Source organism: Acinonyx jubatus, chromosome C1 (genome assembly GCF_027475565.1).
Source record: "Acinonyx jubatus isolate Ajub_Pintada_27869175 chromosome C1, VMU_Ajub_asm_v1.0, whole genome shotgun sequence".
Classification (NCBI taxonomy): domain Eukaryota; kingdom Metazoa; phylum Chordata; class Mammalia; order Carnivora; family Felidae; genus Acinonyx; species Acinonyx jubatus.
This window is the reverse complement of record NC_069381.1, coordinates 119,787,555-119,808,976: the sequence shown is the minus strand read 5'-3', so window position 1 is coordinate 119,808,976 and position 21,422 is coordinate 119,787,555. Positions and strand designations below refer to the sequence as shown.

At 36.4% G+C, this 21,422-nt stretch overlaps 1 protein-coding gene and 1 long non-coding RNA gene across 4 annotated transcripts in view; one reads left to right on the top strand and one right to left on the bottom strand.

Moving 5' to 3' along the window:
- DPP10 (dipeptidyl peptidase like 10) overlaps positions 1-21,422 on the top strand; it is a 635,980-nt gene that overhangs the window by 565,258 nt on the left and 49,300 nt on the right. For both annotated transcript variants that reach the window (XM_027055933.2, XM_027055935.2), the window contains exons 14-17: positions 5,350-5,441; positions 5,831-5,878; positions 8,938-9,059; positions 10,373-10,420. In XM_027055933.2, the coding sequence (XP_026911734.1) occupies positions 5,350-5,441; positions 5,831-5,878; positions 8,938-9,059; positions 10,373-10,420 (310 nt within the window). The remainder of the gene's footprint in view (positions 1-5,349; positions 5,442-5,830; positions 5,879-8,937; positions 9,060-10,372; positions 10,421-21,422) is intronic.
- Positions 10,308-21,422, bottom strand: part of LOC113598258 (uncharacterized) — a 67,833-nt gene continuing 56,718 nt past the window's right edge. For both annotated transcript variants that reach the window (XR_008295278.1, XR_008295280.1), the window contains exon 3: positions 10,308-11,589. This is a non-coding gene — a long non-coding RNA (uncharacterized LOC113598258). The remainder of the gene's footprint in view (positions 11,590-21,422) is intronic.

The window sequence follows — 21,422 nt, the reverse complement described above, 5'->3', positions numbered from 1 at the left end:
ACCTCAGCCACAGCAATTTCTTACTTGACATGTCTCCAAAGGCAAGGGAAATAAAAGCAAAAATGAACTCTTGGGACCTCATCAAGATACAAAACTTCTGCACAGCAAAGGAAACAATCAACAAAACTAAAAGGCAAGCAACAGAATAGGAGAAAATATTTGCAAATTACATATCAGTTAAGGATTAGTATCCAAAATCTATAGAGAACTTACCAAACTCAACACCCACCCCCCCCCAAAAAAAAAAAAGAAATAACCCAGTGAAGAAATGGGCAGAAAACATGAAGAGACACTTTTCCAAAGAAGACATCCAGATGGCTAACAGACACATGAAAAGATGCTCAACATTGCTCATCATCAGAGAAATAAATATCAAAACCACACTGAAATACCACATCACAGCAGTCAGAGTGGCTGAAATTAACAACTCAGGAAACAATAGATGTTGGCGAGGATGTGAAGAAAGGGGAACGCTCCTGCACTGTTGGTAGGAATGCAAACTGGTGCCGCCACTCTGGAAAACAGTGTGGAGGTTCCTCAAAAAATTAAAAATTTTATTACCCTGTGACCCAGCAATAGCACTACTAGGAATTTATCCAAAGGAAACAGGAGTGCTGATTCATAGGAGCACATGTACCCCAATGTTTATACCAACACTTTCAACAATAGCTAAATTATGGAAAGAGCCCAAATGTCCATCAACTGATGAATGGATAAAGAAGATGTGGTTTATATATACGATAGAATACTACTTGGTGAGGAAAAAGAATGAAATCCTGCCATTTTCAACAACGTGGATGGAACTGGAGGGTATTATGTTAAGTTAAATATATCAGTCAGAGAAAGATATCATATGTTTTCACTCATGTGGAATTTGAGAAACTTAACAGAAGACCATGGGGGAAGGGGGAAGAGAAGGGGGAAAAATAGTTACAGAGAGGGAGGGAGGCAAACCACAAGAGACTCTTAAATACAGAGAACAGACTGAGGGTTGATGGGGGTTGAGGGTCGAGGGGACAGGCGGGGAGGGAAAATGGGTGATGGGCATTGAGGAGGGCACTTGCTGGGATGAGCACCAGGTGTTGTATATGGGTTACGAATCACAGGAATCTACTCCTGAAGCCAAGAGAGACTATGCTGTATATACACTGTATGTTAGCTAACTTGACAACAAGTTATATAAAAGATACATATATTGGAAAAATAGTACCATAACCAATGTCAAGATAAAACAACAATCCAGAACATACCTGCAGCTTATAGCTCACATAATGAATATAAAGACAAAGAGAACTGTTGAAAAATGAAGACCAAAACACAAAAGAAATCTGATAATAAAAACAAACATTAGCAGAGATTCAGATAATGATTGACTCTCATTTATAATTGTGCAAATGACACATTATATATGTTATAGTATACATATATGCATATATATGAAGCTCAACTTTTTTCCTAAGAGAAATGCAAAATGAAATTACACCAGTATACCTGTGACAAGTTGGGTTTCACAGGAAGCCAAGTGAAGAGAAGATTAGCCTGCAGGACCATTTTCACACAGGACATCAATAACTTTGGAAAGGTACACAAGGAAGCAAAATTGGCCAGAAAAATGTGGGCTGCAGGGCCATCTGAATGAAGGCCTCCACTGATTCCACAAAGAGTTCTAGACTGAGGTGGCTCTCAGAGAAGTCCCAAGTGAGAGCAATAGGGTTGGGCTTGTATCCTTCAGTACTGATCAGTCCCATTGGATGTGGACTGCCCTTGAACAGAGGTCTAATCTTGGATGAGACATTGTCTTCAGTCCCGGCAACCCTCAGAGAAGAAGACTGACAGCTGAGCACTTTCTTCCAACAGCACTTCTAGGTGCTGCCAAGGTCCTTCCTTCCAGAGAGGGTTCCCATTGGCATGTCCTAGTGTCTACTACACCACCATTTCTCCCCTATCGGATTGGCAAAAATTCAAACACTGAACAACATACTCTGCAACATGCCCATGAGAAAATAAGTACCTTATACATTGCTGGTAGATGTGCAAGATGATACTTCCCTTATAGAGGCGCATACCCTGACAATATTTCCCTACACATTAAATCACAAGCATATGTACAGAGTTAACCACTGTGGCATCATTTGAGATGTGCATCTTAGGAGGCTCATTATAGTATATCCACACTTTGGAGAACTATGTAGGAATAAAAAGGATGGAAGAAGATCTATAACAAGAAAACATGCCCTGTGTTCTCTGATTTCTCTCTAGCTTATATGTGTATGTGTATCTGGGTTTACATTTATAGTTATGAAATATTAATGTTTCACTTATAAAACATTTCCCCCCAGAAAAGGATAAACAAAGACCTAATAACTTTTTTGTATGTGATGAGAATGGCATGAAACCAAGACTTCTTGCAGGGATGCTCCCTCTGTCTGTCTCTGTCTTTCTCTTGTAATCTTAGTTTGAAGATAGATATAGATATATAGATATATAGATATATAGATATATATACACACACACACACATACACACACACATACACTATATGTTTGAACTATCTACATATTTTTAAAATAATATTGGGGCACCTGGATGACCCAGTCAGTTAAGCATCTGACTTCGGCTTAGGTCATGATCTCATGGTTTGTGAGTTTGAATCCCACAGCAGGGTCTCTTCTCTCAATGCAGAGTCTGCTTTGGATCCTCTCTCTCCTTCTCTCTCTGCCCTTCCTCTGCTCACACTCTTGCTTTCTCTCTCAACAATAAAATAAACCTTAAGAAAATAAAAAGAGGGGCGCCTGGTTGGTGGCTCAGTTGGTTAAGCCTCTGACTTCGGCTCAGGTCATGATCTCGTGGTCTGCGAGTTCGAGCCCCACATCAGGCTCTGTGCTGACAACTCAGAGCCTGGAGCCTGCTTCTGATTCTGTGTCTCCCTCTCTCTCTCTGCCCCTCCCCCACTCATGTTCTGTCTCTCTCTGTCTCAGAAATAAACATTAAAAAAATAAAAAGAAAAGAAAACGAATATTAAATAGAAAACATGAGGACACCAAAGCTATGTTGAAATACTAAGAGAAGCAAATGCACCTGAATGTAAATCAAACGGATATGGATTTTACTTGAAGATAATACTAAGAACACATACACACACATGCACACAGATAACATAGGGATATCTCTCTAGCTAGCCATCTATCTCTTCTGAAAAGGCCCACAACTAATAACATTAGAGTAGCAATTAGCACACATACCCCAGATCTTTATATCTAAATGCTGTAATCCAGTAGAAAAAACTCATTGGAGAAATGACTGATTACAGTTAGGAGGTAGGGGAAGTAAAAGGATCTCAGAACATGTGATTGTGCAGAAAACAAGGAAGTGCTCAAAGACCAATGTAATCATTTCTAAAGAATAGAGGTGTTGGTTTGAAGGAGTGCCCAATAACCAAATTGTGACAATTTTAACATCATAAAGAATAACAACAATCATGGAATGTAATATATTACATTAAACATGGTTAAGTATGTAGTGATATGAAGAGGAGGAAGAGCAAGGATGAGAGTGAACACAGGCAAGGGGAAATAGTTTTCTTCACAGAAGAATGCTACCTGATAAATACAAAAGTGATATTAGAATTAGAAAATCACTTTGAAATGATAATTTATTCAGGGAAAGGTCATGAATGGATGCTAAACCTATGAAGTGAAAAGTTAATGGAGAAGAAGATGCTCACATAATGTGCAAGTATCATCCCACTTTTAATTAAAAGGCAAAATGTATTTTTCAATGCATATGTCACAGTTACCATGTAAACAGCATTGTCATGAGTGGGAAGATGTGTAATGGTATTCTTCCTAATATGAAGCAGAAGAGGTATCCAGTATCACCTGTGTAATATTCTTGCCAAAAATATTTAGCCTAAATTAAAGCATAAGAAAACAATCAGACAAATCCAAAATGCTGGACATTCTATAAGACCATTGGACCAAGAGTCTAAAAAATGGTTAATATTATAGAAATCAAAAAAGATAAATGTTTTTCTTTAAGAGAGATTAAAGAGATGATAACCCAATATATGTAAATATTTATTAAGACATCTATTTTATCTAAATATATAAATGTACATATATGTCTAAATGTAATATATATATATATATATATAATACACACACACATATATGGTTTCTTGGGGCTGTTGTGGAAATTAGGGTATAGACTGTATGTTTAGATGATATTAACATAAATATTCGTATGTGTTATTTGCTTACATGTGGAAATCGTCTTAAACTTGAGAGATGTATATTGAAGTATTTAGGCAAAAATATCCTGATGTTTGCAACTTACTTTTAAATGATTCAGCAAACAACGAAAGAGTGAGGGCAAATATTCAACATGTTGATATAAGATGGTGAATCCAGGTAATGATCTGATGGGTGTTTATGTAGTATTCACTCAACCTTTCTGTAGGCTTGAACATTTTCTCAATAAAAAGAAAACAAATGTGGTACCATTTCATACTCATTAGATTGACCAAAAATTCAATAATCTGATGAAATTAACTGCCAGTAAGGAAGCGGCAAGGATGAGAAGCAATGGGAACTCACATTGCTAGTAGACTGTAAGTAGGGGCAACTTTGGAAAATACTTTGTCACTATCTAGTTAAGTAGAAGACATGTTTACTAATGACCAATCCCACTTCTTGGCGCTTGTCTCAAGAAAATCCTGCCATGTGCATCACGAGACCTTGATAAAACTGTTCATAGGTGACTTGTTTTTAAGAACTAAAATTTGGAAATGCTCAAATGTCAATAAAACATAAATTATGCTATATTCACATAAAATACGACATAGTGGTAGAAACCAACTATGGCTGCAAACATCAACATAAATTAATCTCAGAAATAAATTCTTGTGTGAAAATAGCAAACCATAACACGATGCAATGGTGTAAAGGTTAAAAGTATACAATAGCGTTTATTTACAATAAAATTTGTTGTGAAATGTTTCACCTAAAGCTGTCCAAACTGTAGTTGTCAGCCATTTAGATGAGCATTACCAAAGTCCTGTGTCTTTACTAAATGCCAAGATGACATCCTGTGTCAAAGTGTTGCACAGGCGATCATCACCGAGAGGTGTCTTCTAATGCTTTTCCCACAGTAATGGAGAAAAGGCACTCTCCTACCCGGGTCAATGTTTACATGAATGTGTGTGCATTCTCGAGAATGAAAACAAGAAACTGAGTGTTAGCTGCGAATTGCAGAATTAAAAGTGACACAGGTAGTTGGTATTTTTGTGTTGACCAGAAAGATGCTGTTTGAATAAAAAAAAGAAAATCAATATTTTCTATTTCTTTGCAGAGTAAAAGTGAGCAAATTACCGTGCGGCATTTGACATCAGGAAACTGGGAAGTGATAAAGATCTTGGCATACGATGAAACTACTCAAAAAATGTGAGCATTTTGGTTCTCTAGTCAGGTTGGTAGTCACAGTTGTCAAACGCAATCTTTCGGCCAGATTGATGTTTTGCTTACCGTGGTCCTAGTCCAGACACCTTGGCCATGGAAACAGCAACATTCTCTTTAAAGACTCTCCCTACCCTTCACCCAGAGAGACACTTGCACACACACATTTACGCAGATACGTACACACTTAGACTGAGAGAGATCACAGAGAAGTGTGATATGATGATATTTTAAGAACAAAAAGATGTGTTTCCCAAACGGATCAAAGTTCGGTGGTTGAATGAGAGAACAGGCCGGAGCTCGAAGATTCAAGTGAAATCTCAGCGTGGCAAAAATTGATCTGTGCCTGATGTGTGTGTTTTCTCTTTCCTGGGCAGTTACTTTCTGAGCACTGAGTCTTCGCCCAGAGGGAGGCAGCTGTACAGGTAAGCAAGGTGCAAAGACTTGGCTACACAGGTTGATTTCTCAGTGGCCATCTACACACCTTAAGGATAGGATGGAAAACTCTGTAGTTTCATTTTTGACATGACGGAACCTCACGCTCTTGGTCCAGTCTCTCACGTCTGGACCTTTGCAAGCCTGAACGCTGGGACCTGACGTGAAGACCATCCAGCTGCTCCTTTTGTAATTTTTTTCATCACCTGCTTTTACAGTCTCAAAGTGTCTTTTTTTTTTTTTTAAGGCTTGCATTTCTCAACTACCCATCTCACGGGAGTTTATGTATTTTCCTGAGTGGACTTTTCTTCTGCTAAGCCTCATTTTGAATTTTCAGTGCATTTATATTGTACACTGGTAATTTATTCACAAAGTAAAACCATTGTGAACACTTAGAAGAGTAGATCAAGGGGAAGTTTTTCTCCCCTGCCCCCACGATGTGCAAAACCTGGCAAGATTATTATTTGAGCCAGTAACACTCACTGCTTAGTAAAATAAAGCATTAGATGGGGAATGTTCTCATCTGCCCAATTTTCCCAGATGGAAAGTTATATTCATAAAAGATGCTTAAGGTCATACCTATTTAGTATTAAAATGTCTCCTCACTCAGAAAGCTTTCACCAGGACCTCATAAGAATGACTTTTATTTTTGTCTGGCAAGCAACTTATTAATTCTAGACTTTATATACACTTTCAAATTTCCATTTCACAGATTCATTTTTAAAGTGTCAAAACTGCCATGGCATATTCTCAGTGGAAATTCATCATGTTTGAAGAAGTGTCACCACTGATTCTTACCCAGTAGCCTACACTTTCCTTTGAGAGTAAAAATGCATGTTTAAAGCACCCTAAACTCCCTCTAATACACTGCACACTCTTATTTATGCATAAATTGCTTTCATCTGAAGCGTCTATTTTTATCACCTCTCTCAATAGGTGATTTTTGGATTCTTTGTTTTATGGGGTTTTTGTTTTGTGTTTCTCTTGAGTCTGAAACCCACAGTCTCAATTCTAATGACTTCCAAGGGAAGGACAGCTGTTTATGTAAAGAGACTGATGCTTGTGTTGGTTTAGAGATCTTGATGAACGTAGTGGTCACTTTGTGCTTTTTGGTGACCTGAAGCTTATCTTGAAGCGTATACTCCGGTTGATGCTGGCAGTTGTGAACAATTTAAGGTTGTGGAACTAGTATATCTAAGTGTTATTTCTCTCATTTTATGAAACTCTTAAAGAAAAATCACAGTGTCAAAGGATTAGACTAGGCCCATTTCAGCCAATGGAACTATCTCAATCTCTCTTCCCAATATGATTAGCCTAAAATGTGATCTGAATCAAAATGACTTCTCAGATTTGTGTGCTTGTCTTTGTTCTCTAGTGACTGAGGCAGCAGTCTATCTATGACCTGTACTAGTGGAGCAGGCCATGTTATAAAGGAAATATAGTACCAATAAATTTCCCCTTAAGTAGCTCAGCAAATGTCAGTTGGCTTGACTGTAAGATAACGTTACTGTTTAACTCAGAAAACTCAATCACTGTCTTACCCAGGTCATAAAAATAATCATTGGTTGACTAAATTTATGGGATAAGATATACCCGTGAAGAATCACAGATGCTGCCATGGTCAGTGTTAGAATGAATGTTGTCTCAAAATGTGCATTTCTTTATTTCAATAGATTATCATAATTTAGACTATGATCTAAGTAATGATAAATACTAACATAAATCTCTGAGGAACTTGAATCTGAAAAGTTATATGAAGGAGGAGAGAGGGAAAGGGTTTAAATCCTAGTTATGTCCTTTCACTAGGCACGCATTCTTCTCTGTGGAGAGTGCTGCACAACATTGTGACTATAATTAAAGACACTGAATTTTATACTTAAAAATGATTAAAATGGAAAGTGCTATGGTGTAGGTGTATTTGGATGTATATACACACATAGAGCAATTTCAAAGAGAAAAAATAAGGTATGATTACCTTGCAAGTTATCGTTAGGGTGAAATGGCCTAATGTATTAAGTGCTTCGTGTGTGTATTGATCGGTTAGGCCAGTAAAGGAAAAGTTGGATTCTAATGAGCTCAGAATGTTTCAAATGTGAAATTTTGAGTTCATGAACGATACTTAACATCTATTCTCAATGGCTTCTGGTGCCCACGCCAATATTCCTGTACCCATCCCCGTGCCTACAGCATACTGCACATCAAAATGACTATCATTCATTTACAAATGCATATCCAGAATCATGTTTCAGTATTTTCTCCAAGTATAAGATGAAGCTTCACCAGCATTTCCAACTGTCAGAATAATCTATGATACATCTCTCTTTATAAAATATTCTACATAGGAAATTTAACCTTGGGTAAATATCTCCATCCCTCTGACCTTAAGCATCATTGTTTGTGAAATAAAGAGATGATGACTTGTCTCTTTACCTACCTCCCTGATGTCTCAAAGTATGCATGATCATGAAGATTATATTATCTCACAAAACATAATTTTCCTTGACCAAAAACTTCAGGGCAAGTGTTAAGTGCCAGTATTTCCCATGTATCTATTTACTGGGAACATTTGACAGACAACCAAATTCTAATGTTTAGAATTCTGAATTCAGGAAATCATGAGATTGATTCTTTGTGTGACTTGTGAAAACTTTCATTAGTTCTTTCAACTAATATTTATTGATGGTGACTTTAGTCTCTGTGGGCACTTCCTTTTAAAACTTTACAAAGAAATATCTATGGAGAAAACGCAGATAAGAATAAGTTATATTGAGTCCTGTGGAAATCAGTTCCTTTATTTTAGAAGCATGCATATATACTTTAATATACATATAAGCATACATGATTTTAATTTTATCACAGAGAAGAAAACTGTGTCTCTTAACCTTAGTAATGGAAATTGACTTTGTGTTTATATGGTAAGTCCTAATTGACAAGGAGCCTCAATATAAGCAGTGCTGTAGCTCCTGAGTTTATGTTAATGTTTAAATATATGCCACATATTCACGTACCTGGAATGGTACCATTTCTAATTTTCTTTTTCTTTCCCCAGTGCTTCTACTGAAGGATTACTGAATCGTCAATGCATTTCATGTAATTTCATGAAAGAACAATGTACATATTTTGGTGCCAGTTTTAGTCCTATGAATCAACATTTCCTATTATTCTGTAAAGGTAATAAATTATTTTATTTGATCAGTATCTATTACCATCACAAGTAACTATTACTCTCTAGCTATATGATTTGATACTCTAAATTTGTTTGTAATAAATTATGAATTTACTGAGATAAAAATTGCATCTTCATGTAGAAAACATAATTGGGAGTCAACATTTACTCGTGACCACTAAGGGCTGTTTGAACATGAACTGTTTAAAAAAGTGAACAAGCATATTTACATCAGCAAAGTCCTGCTACAGCAATAAAGTAATTTACCTAGTCTTTAGGGAAAAAAAAAAACAACAGCCCTCTTATTGAAATATTGGCTTGGCTGTTAAGAGGTTTAGGTTCTACAGAAATTTAACTGCCTGGGTCTAGCATCCTGAAGTTCAGAGAGATTCACCCTAATTCACCCTAATTAGATCTATCAGGTAAAAATACTCTATAGTCTTATATAGGGGTATGGTATGTCTATGTTATACTGATAGGAATCATTGCCCCTTAAAAAGATACTGTAATTCTCAAAGATCAGATGGGAGACATCTGTCCCTTATAATGTGATGGACTGAGTGTTCTTGCTTTAGCTGGTACCTGAAGCTGTCCTGTTTTTAAGACACCCTGAGGAATAAATCAACACATGCTCTTTTTAGTTGTTTTTTTTTTTTTTTCCTCTTGGTATCTAAAAACAAAGTAATCAAAAAAGTACTTGTTTGATGACATCAGGGAAAACCATTAGACCTCTAGTTATAGTTCTGCAGAGGAATAAAGCTTCAAGATAACATCTTACAGTTACCTGAATTAACTAGTATATCTGAAATATTTGGTGATTCCAGTTAAGGTATTTTTTTCAATTAGTATATAATTAGAACCAAATTTTTATTCATCTTATGGATGAGATATTTCCATTCCAGAGTGTGCATCCTTTCTTTCTTGGCTGAGTGGAAACAATTTAATTTTGGATGAACAAATGAGGGGTTATGAATCAGCATTCTGAGTATCACTGTTCTATATAAGAGTAGTGAAAGAGTAAGGAGCTTAAGATTGGGAACCATAGAAATGTAGAAGTACAAGGGCATTTTGGAGAAGGGAAAAGCTTAAAAATAATCTCTGCAAATGGTTTCTTTCCCCATATATTCTTTTTTTAATAAAATAGCCATAGGTAGTGATTAAATGTAGTTATCCGGTTTCTGTTTCATTATGTTTTTAATATGAAATACTTCCATTTGGAAAAAATAACACTGTCATGAATTGTTACTCATATCTTTAAAATATTTATACAAATTTTTAATTTATACATATTTTTAATATGTATGTTTTTAAAATCCAGGCCCAGGCATCCCAATGGTCAGTCTCCATAGCACAGAAAACCCAGCGAGTAAGTACACAAACAGGACAATGTAGAAGAGTCATGGTGGGTACTGGTATGAGGTATTATATATTCTGAGTGTCATATTCTTATAGAACCTTTTTCAAAGGTGTTTCCAGTATGGGGAAAGATGAGTAAGTACCATCAACTTGACCTTGTTTATGTAAGAGAAAAGTAAAGCAAGTGGTTTGAGCCATGTTACAGCTGGAATTGAATCTTGCATGCCTGAAATAGGGTGTCTACTGTATCTAAATTGGTGAGGCCTGATTGAAGAGGCCCATTTAGGTACATTTCAGCCTACTAGCCCCTTAGTGCTCTGGTTCATGTTTTTCCTGGGCTTCATATAGATTATTCCTCCTTTTTGTGTACATTTGGGAAAAATATGAAAAATGTTACTTTTTATATCCATTTCCAGATATCCAGGGATTTCTAGTTTTATACATTCATTTATTCTTTTATGTATTTAACTCTGCATCATCTATTGAGAATTTACTTTATCAAATAATAGGACAGAGGTTGGCTGGACCTTGCTTGTCCTATATGGTCAACGTGTTTAAGAAATTAGTAGAGTACATAAGTAAATGCGTGCTTGATTGAAGCAATTTTCAAAATGAATAGCCAGATACTTCCTGCCTTCCTTTCTTCCATGTTTCTTTCCCTTCTTTAAATCTTATTTGATAAATACTCTTCTGGTCTAATGATTTACATTAGGCCACTAGGATCTAATAAATCCTATATTTATCAACTTATTTCTCAGAACACCCTCTGAGATAATTTTTTTATTATCCTCTTTTAAGGATGAGGAAACTTAGTCACAAGGAGGTTAAATAACTTGCCTAATTCATACTAATAGGTAGCAGAGCCAGGAATCATGAGACGTCTGACTCCAGAATAGGATTTGTAATTGATGTAGGAGACTTAGAAAGGAGAATGAGTCACTATTGCTTGGTGTTAGGGGTTCACACTGGAAAAGGATCTAGGGTCCATGTTCCTTTAGAAATCCAGGGTAGGGTCCAATCAAAGGTGAGTGACAGGTGAATAATAGTTGTTCTTTCATGAATCATCAAAGGTAGGAGGTATTGATGCCAATGTCGGCGGAGGTCTATTTGAAGCTAATGTCCTGGAACATGTTTGTTTGGGATCCAGTTCTTAGATGTTAGTTATCACGTGGTAAGGACCTAGGACAAAACCCAGAGAATGATTAGCTTTTTTGCTTCCCCTTAAAGTGGGAACATGGCTTCTTTGGCGTGTTCAGAGGCAAAATATAAAAATGTGGCCTAGCAGAAAAAACAGCAGAGACCTAGCCTCTCTAAAATGGATTCCCCTCAGTTTTCCTACTTCATAATCACAACTATAAGATGGAAACTTATTGTGCTTTTGTCTTTCACATCTTGTATTTAAGAAGGAGTCTTACTTAGATGCCTTGACATAATGGAGATGCAGGCATTAGACTAATGTTGAAAGACATTATTTTTAGAGAACAGAGGAAGACCGTTTATGCTCTTCAAATACCAACATATGGAGATTTCCTCCCTGTTCTAGAAAAAGACAATTGCTTAGTTTGTAATGGAGTTTTATGTGGTTGGGAATAGGTGAACATATCATTTAGTTTCTAGTTATCAGTATACATTTCAAAGAGGTTATGGTAAGCAAATTAATCTGTTCAGTATTAACGCTAATAACAATGATAATAGAATATTTGATAAAATAGAGGCTTGCGTTTTACAGATTATGAGTTCATTACATACCTTTTGTGAGATCTGAGACAAATTAGCATCACATAGGATCAATTTCCTTGTAGGCAAATTAGCAAATGAATTTTTCAGGAAGACGAGATACATTTGCAACATAGGATGCACTGAATATGTATTATATTGCATATTCTGCCAAAATAATGATTTTCTAAAAATTTCCAATCTGACTTTAACAATGTTTTCTAGTAATATCTACTGCAAACAATGAAACATTTTTGTTATGAGTGAAATAAGCCAATTATGATTATCTCAGGGTCAAAAAAACCAAAAAGGGGCATGTGGAGTAGTCAGGTGCTTAATTTTCTTTTTAAAAGACACGTATTGAGATAAAACACATTCAATATCAAGTAAATTTGGGGGTTAATGGATTTTGTATTAATCTTTGTTACACTAATGAACTAATCATAATTCATTTGGGGCCACATGAAGTAAAATAGGATATGAAAAGAAAAATGAAAATAACAAACATGAAAACCTTTAAACCTAATAGTTATCAAAGAAATGCAGAGTGAAACACTGTCATATAATTTTCCAAACAAATTAATAACATCAAAAACTTACATTGCTAATAAGGATATACTCTCATAACTTGCCGGAGGAAATATAAATTATAGCAATCTCTTGGAAAAAATAAGTCATAAGCCTTAAATGTTCTATACCTATTTACCTGGCATTTTTTCTCCTAATGATTTATACTGAGGAAATCATGCTAAGTAGAGAAAAATCTAACAGCATTATTGATGATGGGGGAAAACATAAATAATAAAAGAGGGGGATTTGTAAATAAACTTTAATTAAATATTAATTAGTGCCCTGAATATTTTCCGATTGTCCTCCCAGAACCACTGGATCTCAGTTTCTTTCCCCTTTGGTTTCTGCCTCAGAAGTTATCTATACGGATGACTTAGGTTCTGTTCCATTTGGCTGCCAGTTAGTTTCAGCTAAAGTGAATCTCCTGGATGACTGAAGAGAGGGAGAAAAGAGGTTTTGGGAATATCTATTCTTCCATCCCTATCTATCCCTGTGGAGTTACCCCAGGTTGCCACAACTCCTAGCTGAAGGTCACATTGGATTCACACCATCACTGCTCTCTGCCCTTGACATGCAAGCATAGCCACTAAGCCCTGGGTTACTGCCCCTTATGAACTCCTGTCCATTGTCCATATATTTGTAAATAGTTTTTCATTAAAATGTTATCAAATTATTCTAAGTCAATATCGGTTTCCTATTAGGATTAAAAATAAAAATGTTTACAAAAGACAATTCTTCAAAAATGTTTAAACTATATTTTTAAGTGATCAAGGAGTCCAGATGTTTATGTCACACTAACAAAACTGTTTGAAATGCATCTAAAATTGTAAGAAAATAATACAAATGTTAAAATTCTTGGATTTGCTTAGCAGCCTTCCAGGTGACCTTTATTCTTTCTTCTTGAGTATTCCCTAACACTCTACAATGAACATGTATTGCATACATATATATATACATATATATATATGTATGTGTGTGAGTGTATATACAAGTATACATATATATATACATATACACATATATATGTGTGTGTATACATATGTATGTATACACACACATATTACTTTTTGAATGAAAAAGAAACCCTTCATTAAAATGCTCAGTGCCTTGAGAGGAGGTATAAATATGTAAAACTTTAGTTATTTCAAAAATCCTTTATCTCATATTATTACCATTTTCTCTTTCTTCTTTTTACATTTTCATCTTTTCTTTCTCCTTAATTTAGCATATATGATTGTCTCCTTCTTCCCATCTCATCTCTCTTTACTTCTCTTCTACTTTCTTTTCTTTCCCTTTCTTCTTCCCAATTTTCTGTTTTCAATTTCTTCTCTTAAGATCACATCTTAACATTTTTTCCTCTTCACACTATTTTGCCAAAAAACTGCGTATTGTGTTTTTGGAATTTATGGAAAAAAATGCTACCAGCTCTTAATATTTTCAAAATGGCTTTACTATTTCCTATATTTTTTCTTACAATACTTCTTTGTTTAAAATAGAATTGACTTTTTTTCCCCATGCCTAAATGAATGGCCTTTTTATTTAGAAGTAAAAAAAATTCTCAACTGCCCTGTACTCATGTATTTAGTTTATATGTAATTAGGTTTATTTTTTGCCATTGATATTTGATAATAAAGAGAAATCATTAGTATATAACACTCATTGGTGCCTCTGGCTGTATCTATTCATTTATTCATTTGTCAATTAGCCATGTTAATAAACCACTTGTCATTTATTTAAAAAATAGCCAACAAGATGATCTGCTAGAGGTATAAAAGTAAAAATTTAATAGGATTTATTCTTTAAAAACTGTCCTCCTTGTAGTTAGCAAATATCAGGTGACACTGGCTTCCTCTAAATACAACACAAATGGTTTTATCCACAATTAAGTGCATTTTTATGACTATTCTTAGATTATAGATGCTGAATCTTTGATTAAGGTATATAGAGTTTAAGCATACACATTTTAATTTTTATAACAATATTTGGTATAGCTTCCTTGAAAATATCCTATTTGAATATCTGGAATTTCTTACATTTTAGTGATAGAAGAAACCTCTGAGAACATCTAATTTCCCAAATTTGTATTGTAGAGGATGGCACTTATTTACAAGAGATGTGGTTTGATGTGCCTGCTAATCACACAGAATTCAAAGGACAGTGCAGGAAACAAAGTTAGATGGTTCTAATTTCCTCTTATAGAAGTGGACACAATTTCAAGGAAGCAAGTCAGTAGAAAGGCAAAGAATGTGAATGTACAAAGATGAAGGGATGAAAATATTCAAACTTGCAAGATAAAAGTTGTTCCATGTGGCTGGAAAGAAACATTTAAGTTACAAGCACAGATATATGTATGGGTGATAGGGGCAAGCTGGAGCCAGGTCATAAGTGTCTTATGTTTCATTCTAAGGAGTTTAGATTTAACAAAGTATCAATGATAGGGGCGCCTCGGTGGCTCAGTCTGTTAAGCATCCAACTTCGGCTCAGGTCACCATCTCATGGTTCCTGGGTTCAAGCCCTGCATCAGGCTCTGTGCTGACAGCTCAGAGCCTGAAGCCTGTTTCAGATTCTGTGTCTCCCTCTTTCTCTCTGCCCCTCCCCCACTCATGCTCTGTTTCCCTCTGTCTCAAAAATAAACATTAAAAAAAAAATTTAAAGCATCAATGATAAACCACTGACAATTATAAAAAAAAGAAATTTGTATTCTGGCCATGGAGTCACTGAACTAAAAGTAGAAAAAGCCTCTTGCTAGGGGAAAAAAAAAAAAGGAAAAGAGAAAAACTGGATAAAATAACACTTTTGAAGCATCTGACAAAAGTCAGGATAGGACTCTGATCCCTAGAAGAAGGGATATTAGTGAGATTAATGTAATCGCCCTGGCTTTCTGACTGGAATCTTTTTCTGAATCTCAGTGCAATGAAGAACAATCCAAGAAGAGTACAGTGGTATCTCAGAGTCATACTAAAGACAGAGACTGGAGTTCAGAAAGGTTGAAGCTTTGGGAATATTGAGAAGATGGGCAAATACAATGGATAGGAAGAGGCAAATGGGGACCAAACAAAACAAACAAAACAAAACAGAAATCTTAATAGGGCTGTGGAGGATCATCTGAAGTCCACTGCAGAAAACACCTAGCTGGGCAGACGTAGGAAGATGCTTTGTGAGCTTGGGAGAAGCCAGAGCTCAAAAAGTGCGGGGATATGATAAAAGTTCCAATCAGGCAACATACTAGAATGTTCTCCTAGGAGACAGCCCACAAGAGTCATGCCTTAGTAGTAGAGCAGCACTAGCCGCATAGCAGAGGTCAACCAAACCCACACTAAAAAAGATATTTTTCAGAGCCTTGAAATGATTACGCTGAACTGCAAAGAGCTTAAACCTATGCCAGAACAAAGTCCAACAGTTTCCAAAAGAACAAAATCCAAAGCACTGTAAATATCATAATGGTCAGAATCCAATAAAACACTACTGGCTTTGTGAGGAAGCTAGAAAATGTGATGCATAACTGGGAAAAAAGCTAGTAAATAGAAACAGACTCAGAAATGACAGGGAGGGAACCTTCTGACAAATACAGTAAACCAGCTATTACATATATGATTTTGAAAATCAAGCAAAGGTTGAATACAATGTGAATATAAATAGAATATTTTCAAAGGAACTTTATGAACTTAAAATATCTGCAATAAAAACTTCACTGGAAAATACTGAAAGTAAATTAGACACTACAAAAAAATCAGCAAAACTGAAACATTATCAAGAGAAACTTCCAAACACAAAAAGAACAAGAATGGAAGACATGAACAGAGCCTAAGCTAATGTAGGTCATGATCTGTATCTATGATATTTTTAACTGGAGTCAAAAGGAGAGGCATGCAATCAAACATATGATGAAATAATGGTCAAATCCAAATAAGATGAAAAGTATAAAATAGCTCAACAAGCCTCAAGCAGGATGTATCCCAATAGAAAAGGTTATTTAAAAAACAAAACAACCTTACATCACCAAAATTAGAAGGACATATTACATCCACACATTACATACATGGTAGCAAAGCCAAGAATTAATGCAAATGTCTCACCAGGGGGAAAAAAATAGAGCAGTCTTTAAAATGATGATGGAAGAATTCCAGAGAAGGTGGCAGAATAGGACAACCCCAAGCACATCTTGTCCCAGGGATACAACTAGGTAACACTCACATCAGTGTAAATAACCCAGAAAATGCCAAGAAGACTAGCAGAACACAGTCCACAACTAAGGGGACTCTGGCACTGTCTGCGGGAGGGAGGGATGCTGCCATGGCACAGAGGGGAGTGAAGCAGACTGTCACACTGGGGAGCCCACATGGGGAAAACAAATCCTCATGACATTTGGATTTAAAAACCAGAGGGGCTGAACTTCACGAGTTTTTACAACCAACAGTACTCAAAACGTAAAATTTGAAAACTGAGTGCACTCAGGGATCGCCTGGGTGGCTCAGTTGGTTAAACTTTGGACTCCTGTTTTAGGCTCAGGTCATGATCTCTTGGTTCTTGAGTTCCAGCCCCACCTCAGCCTTCACACTGACAGCGGGAAGCCTGCTTGGGATTCTCTCTCTGCCCCTCCTCTGCTCATGTGCTCGCTCTCTCTCTCAGTAAATAAACTTAAAAAAATTAAAAAAAAATGAGTGGACTCAGCTCTGGGAGAACGCTGAGAGCAAGAGGAAACTGAGTCCCCACCCTTAAAGAGACAGCACAAGAAACAGTCCACAGACACAGCATAGAGGCAGCATACAGAAGGGAGATTTCTTCACTAATCAATCTCATGAGTGTGCTGGAGTGTCAGGGATCCTTGAGCGACTTCAGAAACAAAGAAGCTGGTGGGCACCATTTCCTGCCCCCACCTCCCAGAATAAACACATGACCACTTACAGGAACCATCAGGGTCCAGACACTCGCTATTTGCTAACACTGCACATCCTGCACACCTCCGTACCCTGCACTTCGGATCTACCCCCTCCAGCCAGGCTGGCCTTAGTCCTAGAAAATGCAGATCCGCTCCCCCAGAGGATAAACACAACCTTACTAACACCACCACCCCTCCCCCATGCACTTTGTGGATCCTTGCCCATGGCAGAGCCAACCCCTCCAACATGCTCTTGGCCACGACCCATCCAAAAGGTGCCACAAGTCTGGCAGTGTGCAAGGAGCCCTGACAAGGGCCAACAGATCTCCAAAGTAACTCCAGTCCCAGGAACAGGGGAAGATAACCACATACAGTACTCCAGCTGTGACCCCAGTAGTGGGCAGGAGACAGAGCGCTGGTCTGACTGAAGGCCCCACCCACCAAGAAAAAGCTTCTCAGGGGACAAACAGGTAAAGCATTCTGCAGTCTGGTTTGACTGTATCTGTGGTAAACACCTGGTCTGACACAACTCAAGCCCAAGGCAGCCCAAGACTGCCCTGCTAACACAAAAGGATCAAGCATTGCCTACAAAAGACAAAGAGAGGCATTGCAGAGGACTGGACTGGTGGAAAAAGTGGCAAGGCACACACAGCACATGTAGGAATCACCCCCGAAGTGCCGTTTCTGCGGAACAGGGGACACTGCACTGAAGGGCGCTACAGGGCCTCGTCTTTGTAAGGCACTACTTTCAAGAGCATGAGACGTAGCTGACTTTCCTAACACACAGAAACAGACGCAAAGATTTAGACAAAATGGGAAGAGGGAGTATGTCTGAAATGAAAGAATAGGAAAAAAATTACAGCAGGAGACCTCAGTGAGATAGACCCAAATAATACGCTTAATAGAGAATTTAAATTAGTGATCATAAAGAGATCTACTGGACCTGAGTAAAGAATGGAGGACATCACTGAGACACTTAAGAAAGAGCAAACACAGAACAAAGAACACAATCAGATATGAAGAACTTAATAAGTGATGTTAAAAATACACTAGATGGAATAAATAGTAGACTAGAGGAAGGAGAAGAATGGATCAGTGACCTGGAAGACAGTAACTGAAAGCAATCAGCCTAAGCAGGTGGAGGAAAAAAAAAGTTATGCAAAATGAGAACAGACTTAACATCAAGCGTAATAGCATTCACATTATTGGGATAAGAGAAGGAGAGAGAGAAAAGGGTGTAGAAAATATATCTGAAGAAATAATAGCTGAAAACTTCCCAACTCTAGGGAAGGATCTGGGAGGCACAGAGAGCCCCCAACAAAATCAACCCAAAGAAGTCCAACCAAGATACACAGTAATTGAAAAGGCAAAAATAGTGATAGAATATTAAAAGCAGCCAGAGAAAAGAAAATAGTTATATACAGAGGAAAGCCCATAAAGCTGTCAGGTGATTTTTCAGGTCAGAAAGGAGTGACATGATATATTCAAAATGCTAAAAGGAAAAAAAATCTGCAGAAAGAATGCTCAATCCAGGAAGGCTATCATTAAGACTAGAAGGAGACAGGGGTACCTGGGTGGCTTAGTCGGTTAAGTGTCTGACTTTGGCTCAGGTCATGGTCTCACAGTTCATAGGTTTGAGCCCCGCATCGGGCTCTGTGCTGACAGCTCAGAGCCTGGAGCCTGTTTCAGATTCTGTGTCTCCATCTTTTCTCTGCCCCTGCTCCACTCTCATTCTGCCTGCCTGCCTCCCTGTCTCCCTCCCTCCCTCTCAAAATAAATAAACATTAAAAAATAAAAAGACTAGAAGGAGACATAAAAAGGTTTCCAGGAGCTGGCTATTTTAAAAGATTAATAAAATTGATAATCCTATAGCAGGACTCATAAAAAATATTAAATAATTAAATAATTGAGAGAGAGAGACAGGGAGGACTCAAAGAAAATCAGAAGTGAAAGAGGAGAAATGACAACTAACACCAGAGAAATAAAAAGGATTATAAAGGAATATGAAAGGTTATATACCAACTAATTGGACAACCTAGAAGAAATGGATAAATTCCTAGAAACATATAACCTCCCCAAACTGTATCATGAAGAAATAGAAAATTTGAACAGACTGAGTACAAGCAATTAAATTTAATCAGTAGTCAAAAAACCTAAAACAAAAATAAGTCCAGGACCAAACGGCTTCACAGGTGAATTCTACCAAACACTTAAAGAAGAGATAATAACTATTCCTCTCAAAATATGCCATAAAGCAGAAGAGAAAGGAAAGCTACCAAATTCTATGAGGCCAGCATTACACTGATGCCAAAACTAGATACAGACATTATGAAAAAAGAATTATAGGCCAGCATCTCTGATAAACATAGATGTAAAACTCCTCAGCAAAATACTAGCCAACTGGATCCTACATTAACAACAACAAAAAATCATTCACCAGAACCAAATGGGTTTTATTCCTGGGATGCATGCGTAGTTCAACATTCACAATCCACTCAACATGAATCATCACATCACGAAGATAAAGGATAAAAACCATATGATCATTTCAATAGATGTAGAAAAAACATTTGAAAGGGTACAACATGATGAAACCCTCAACAAACTAGGTTTAGAAGGAACATAACTGACCATAATAAGGGCCATATATGAAAAAGCCACAGATAACAATATACTCCATGGTGAAAAACTGAGAGCATTTCCCCTAAGGTGAGGAAAAACACAGGGACATCTCACTTTTATTAAACATGATAGTGGAAGTCCAAGCCACAGCAATCAGACAACAAAAAGAAATGAAAAACATCCAATTGGTGAGTAAGAAGTATAAAATGTTCACTATTTGCAGATGATATGATACTATATATAGAAAACTCTAAAGAATCCACCAAAAAACTAATGGAATAGATGAATTTGGTAAGGTTGCAGGATACAAAATCAGTATATAGAAACCTGTTGCATTTCTATTCACTAATAATAAAGCAGCAAAGAGAATTTAAACAATCCCATTTACATTTGCACCAAAAATAAGAAAATACCTAGGAATAAAATGAACGAGGGAAGTGAAACATCTGTACTCTGAAAACCATAAAACATTGATGAAAGAAGTTGAAGAGGACACAAAGAAATGGAAACATATTCCATGATCATGTACTGAAAGAACAAATATTGTTAAAATGCCCATACTGCCCAAAGGATCTATAGATTTAATGAAATATCTATCAAAATATGAACAGCACTTTCCAAAGAAATAGAATAATCCTAAAATTTGTATGAAACCACAAAAGACCCCTAACAGTCAAAGCAATCTTGAGAAAGCAAAAGTTGGAGGTATCATGATTTCAGACCTCAAGTTATAGTACAAGCTGTAGTGGTAGTAGCAGTAGTAGTAGTAATAATATAGAGTGTTTTATATATATATATATATACACACACACACACACACATATATAGTATATACATACTGTATGTATAGTATACACATACTGTATAATAATTACATACTGGAATATAGTATATGTTCTGTTCCATTGATCTATGTGTCTATTTTGTGCCAGTACTATATGTATATATGTATATATATGTAAATATATGCACACTATATATGTATTATATACACAGTACTATGTGATATTATCACTACATATATACTATATATACTATGTACTATATATATGTATACTATATATGCAGTACTATATATTATTATGTATATACTGTAATATACATTACTGTATTACTATACTATAGTTATATACTATACTGTAATACATATTACTACCTATATATGATGTATATACAGTACTATAATATATATAGTACTAGTATATATGCTAGTATAATATAGTAT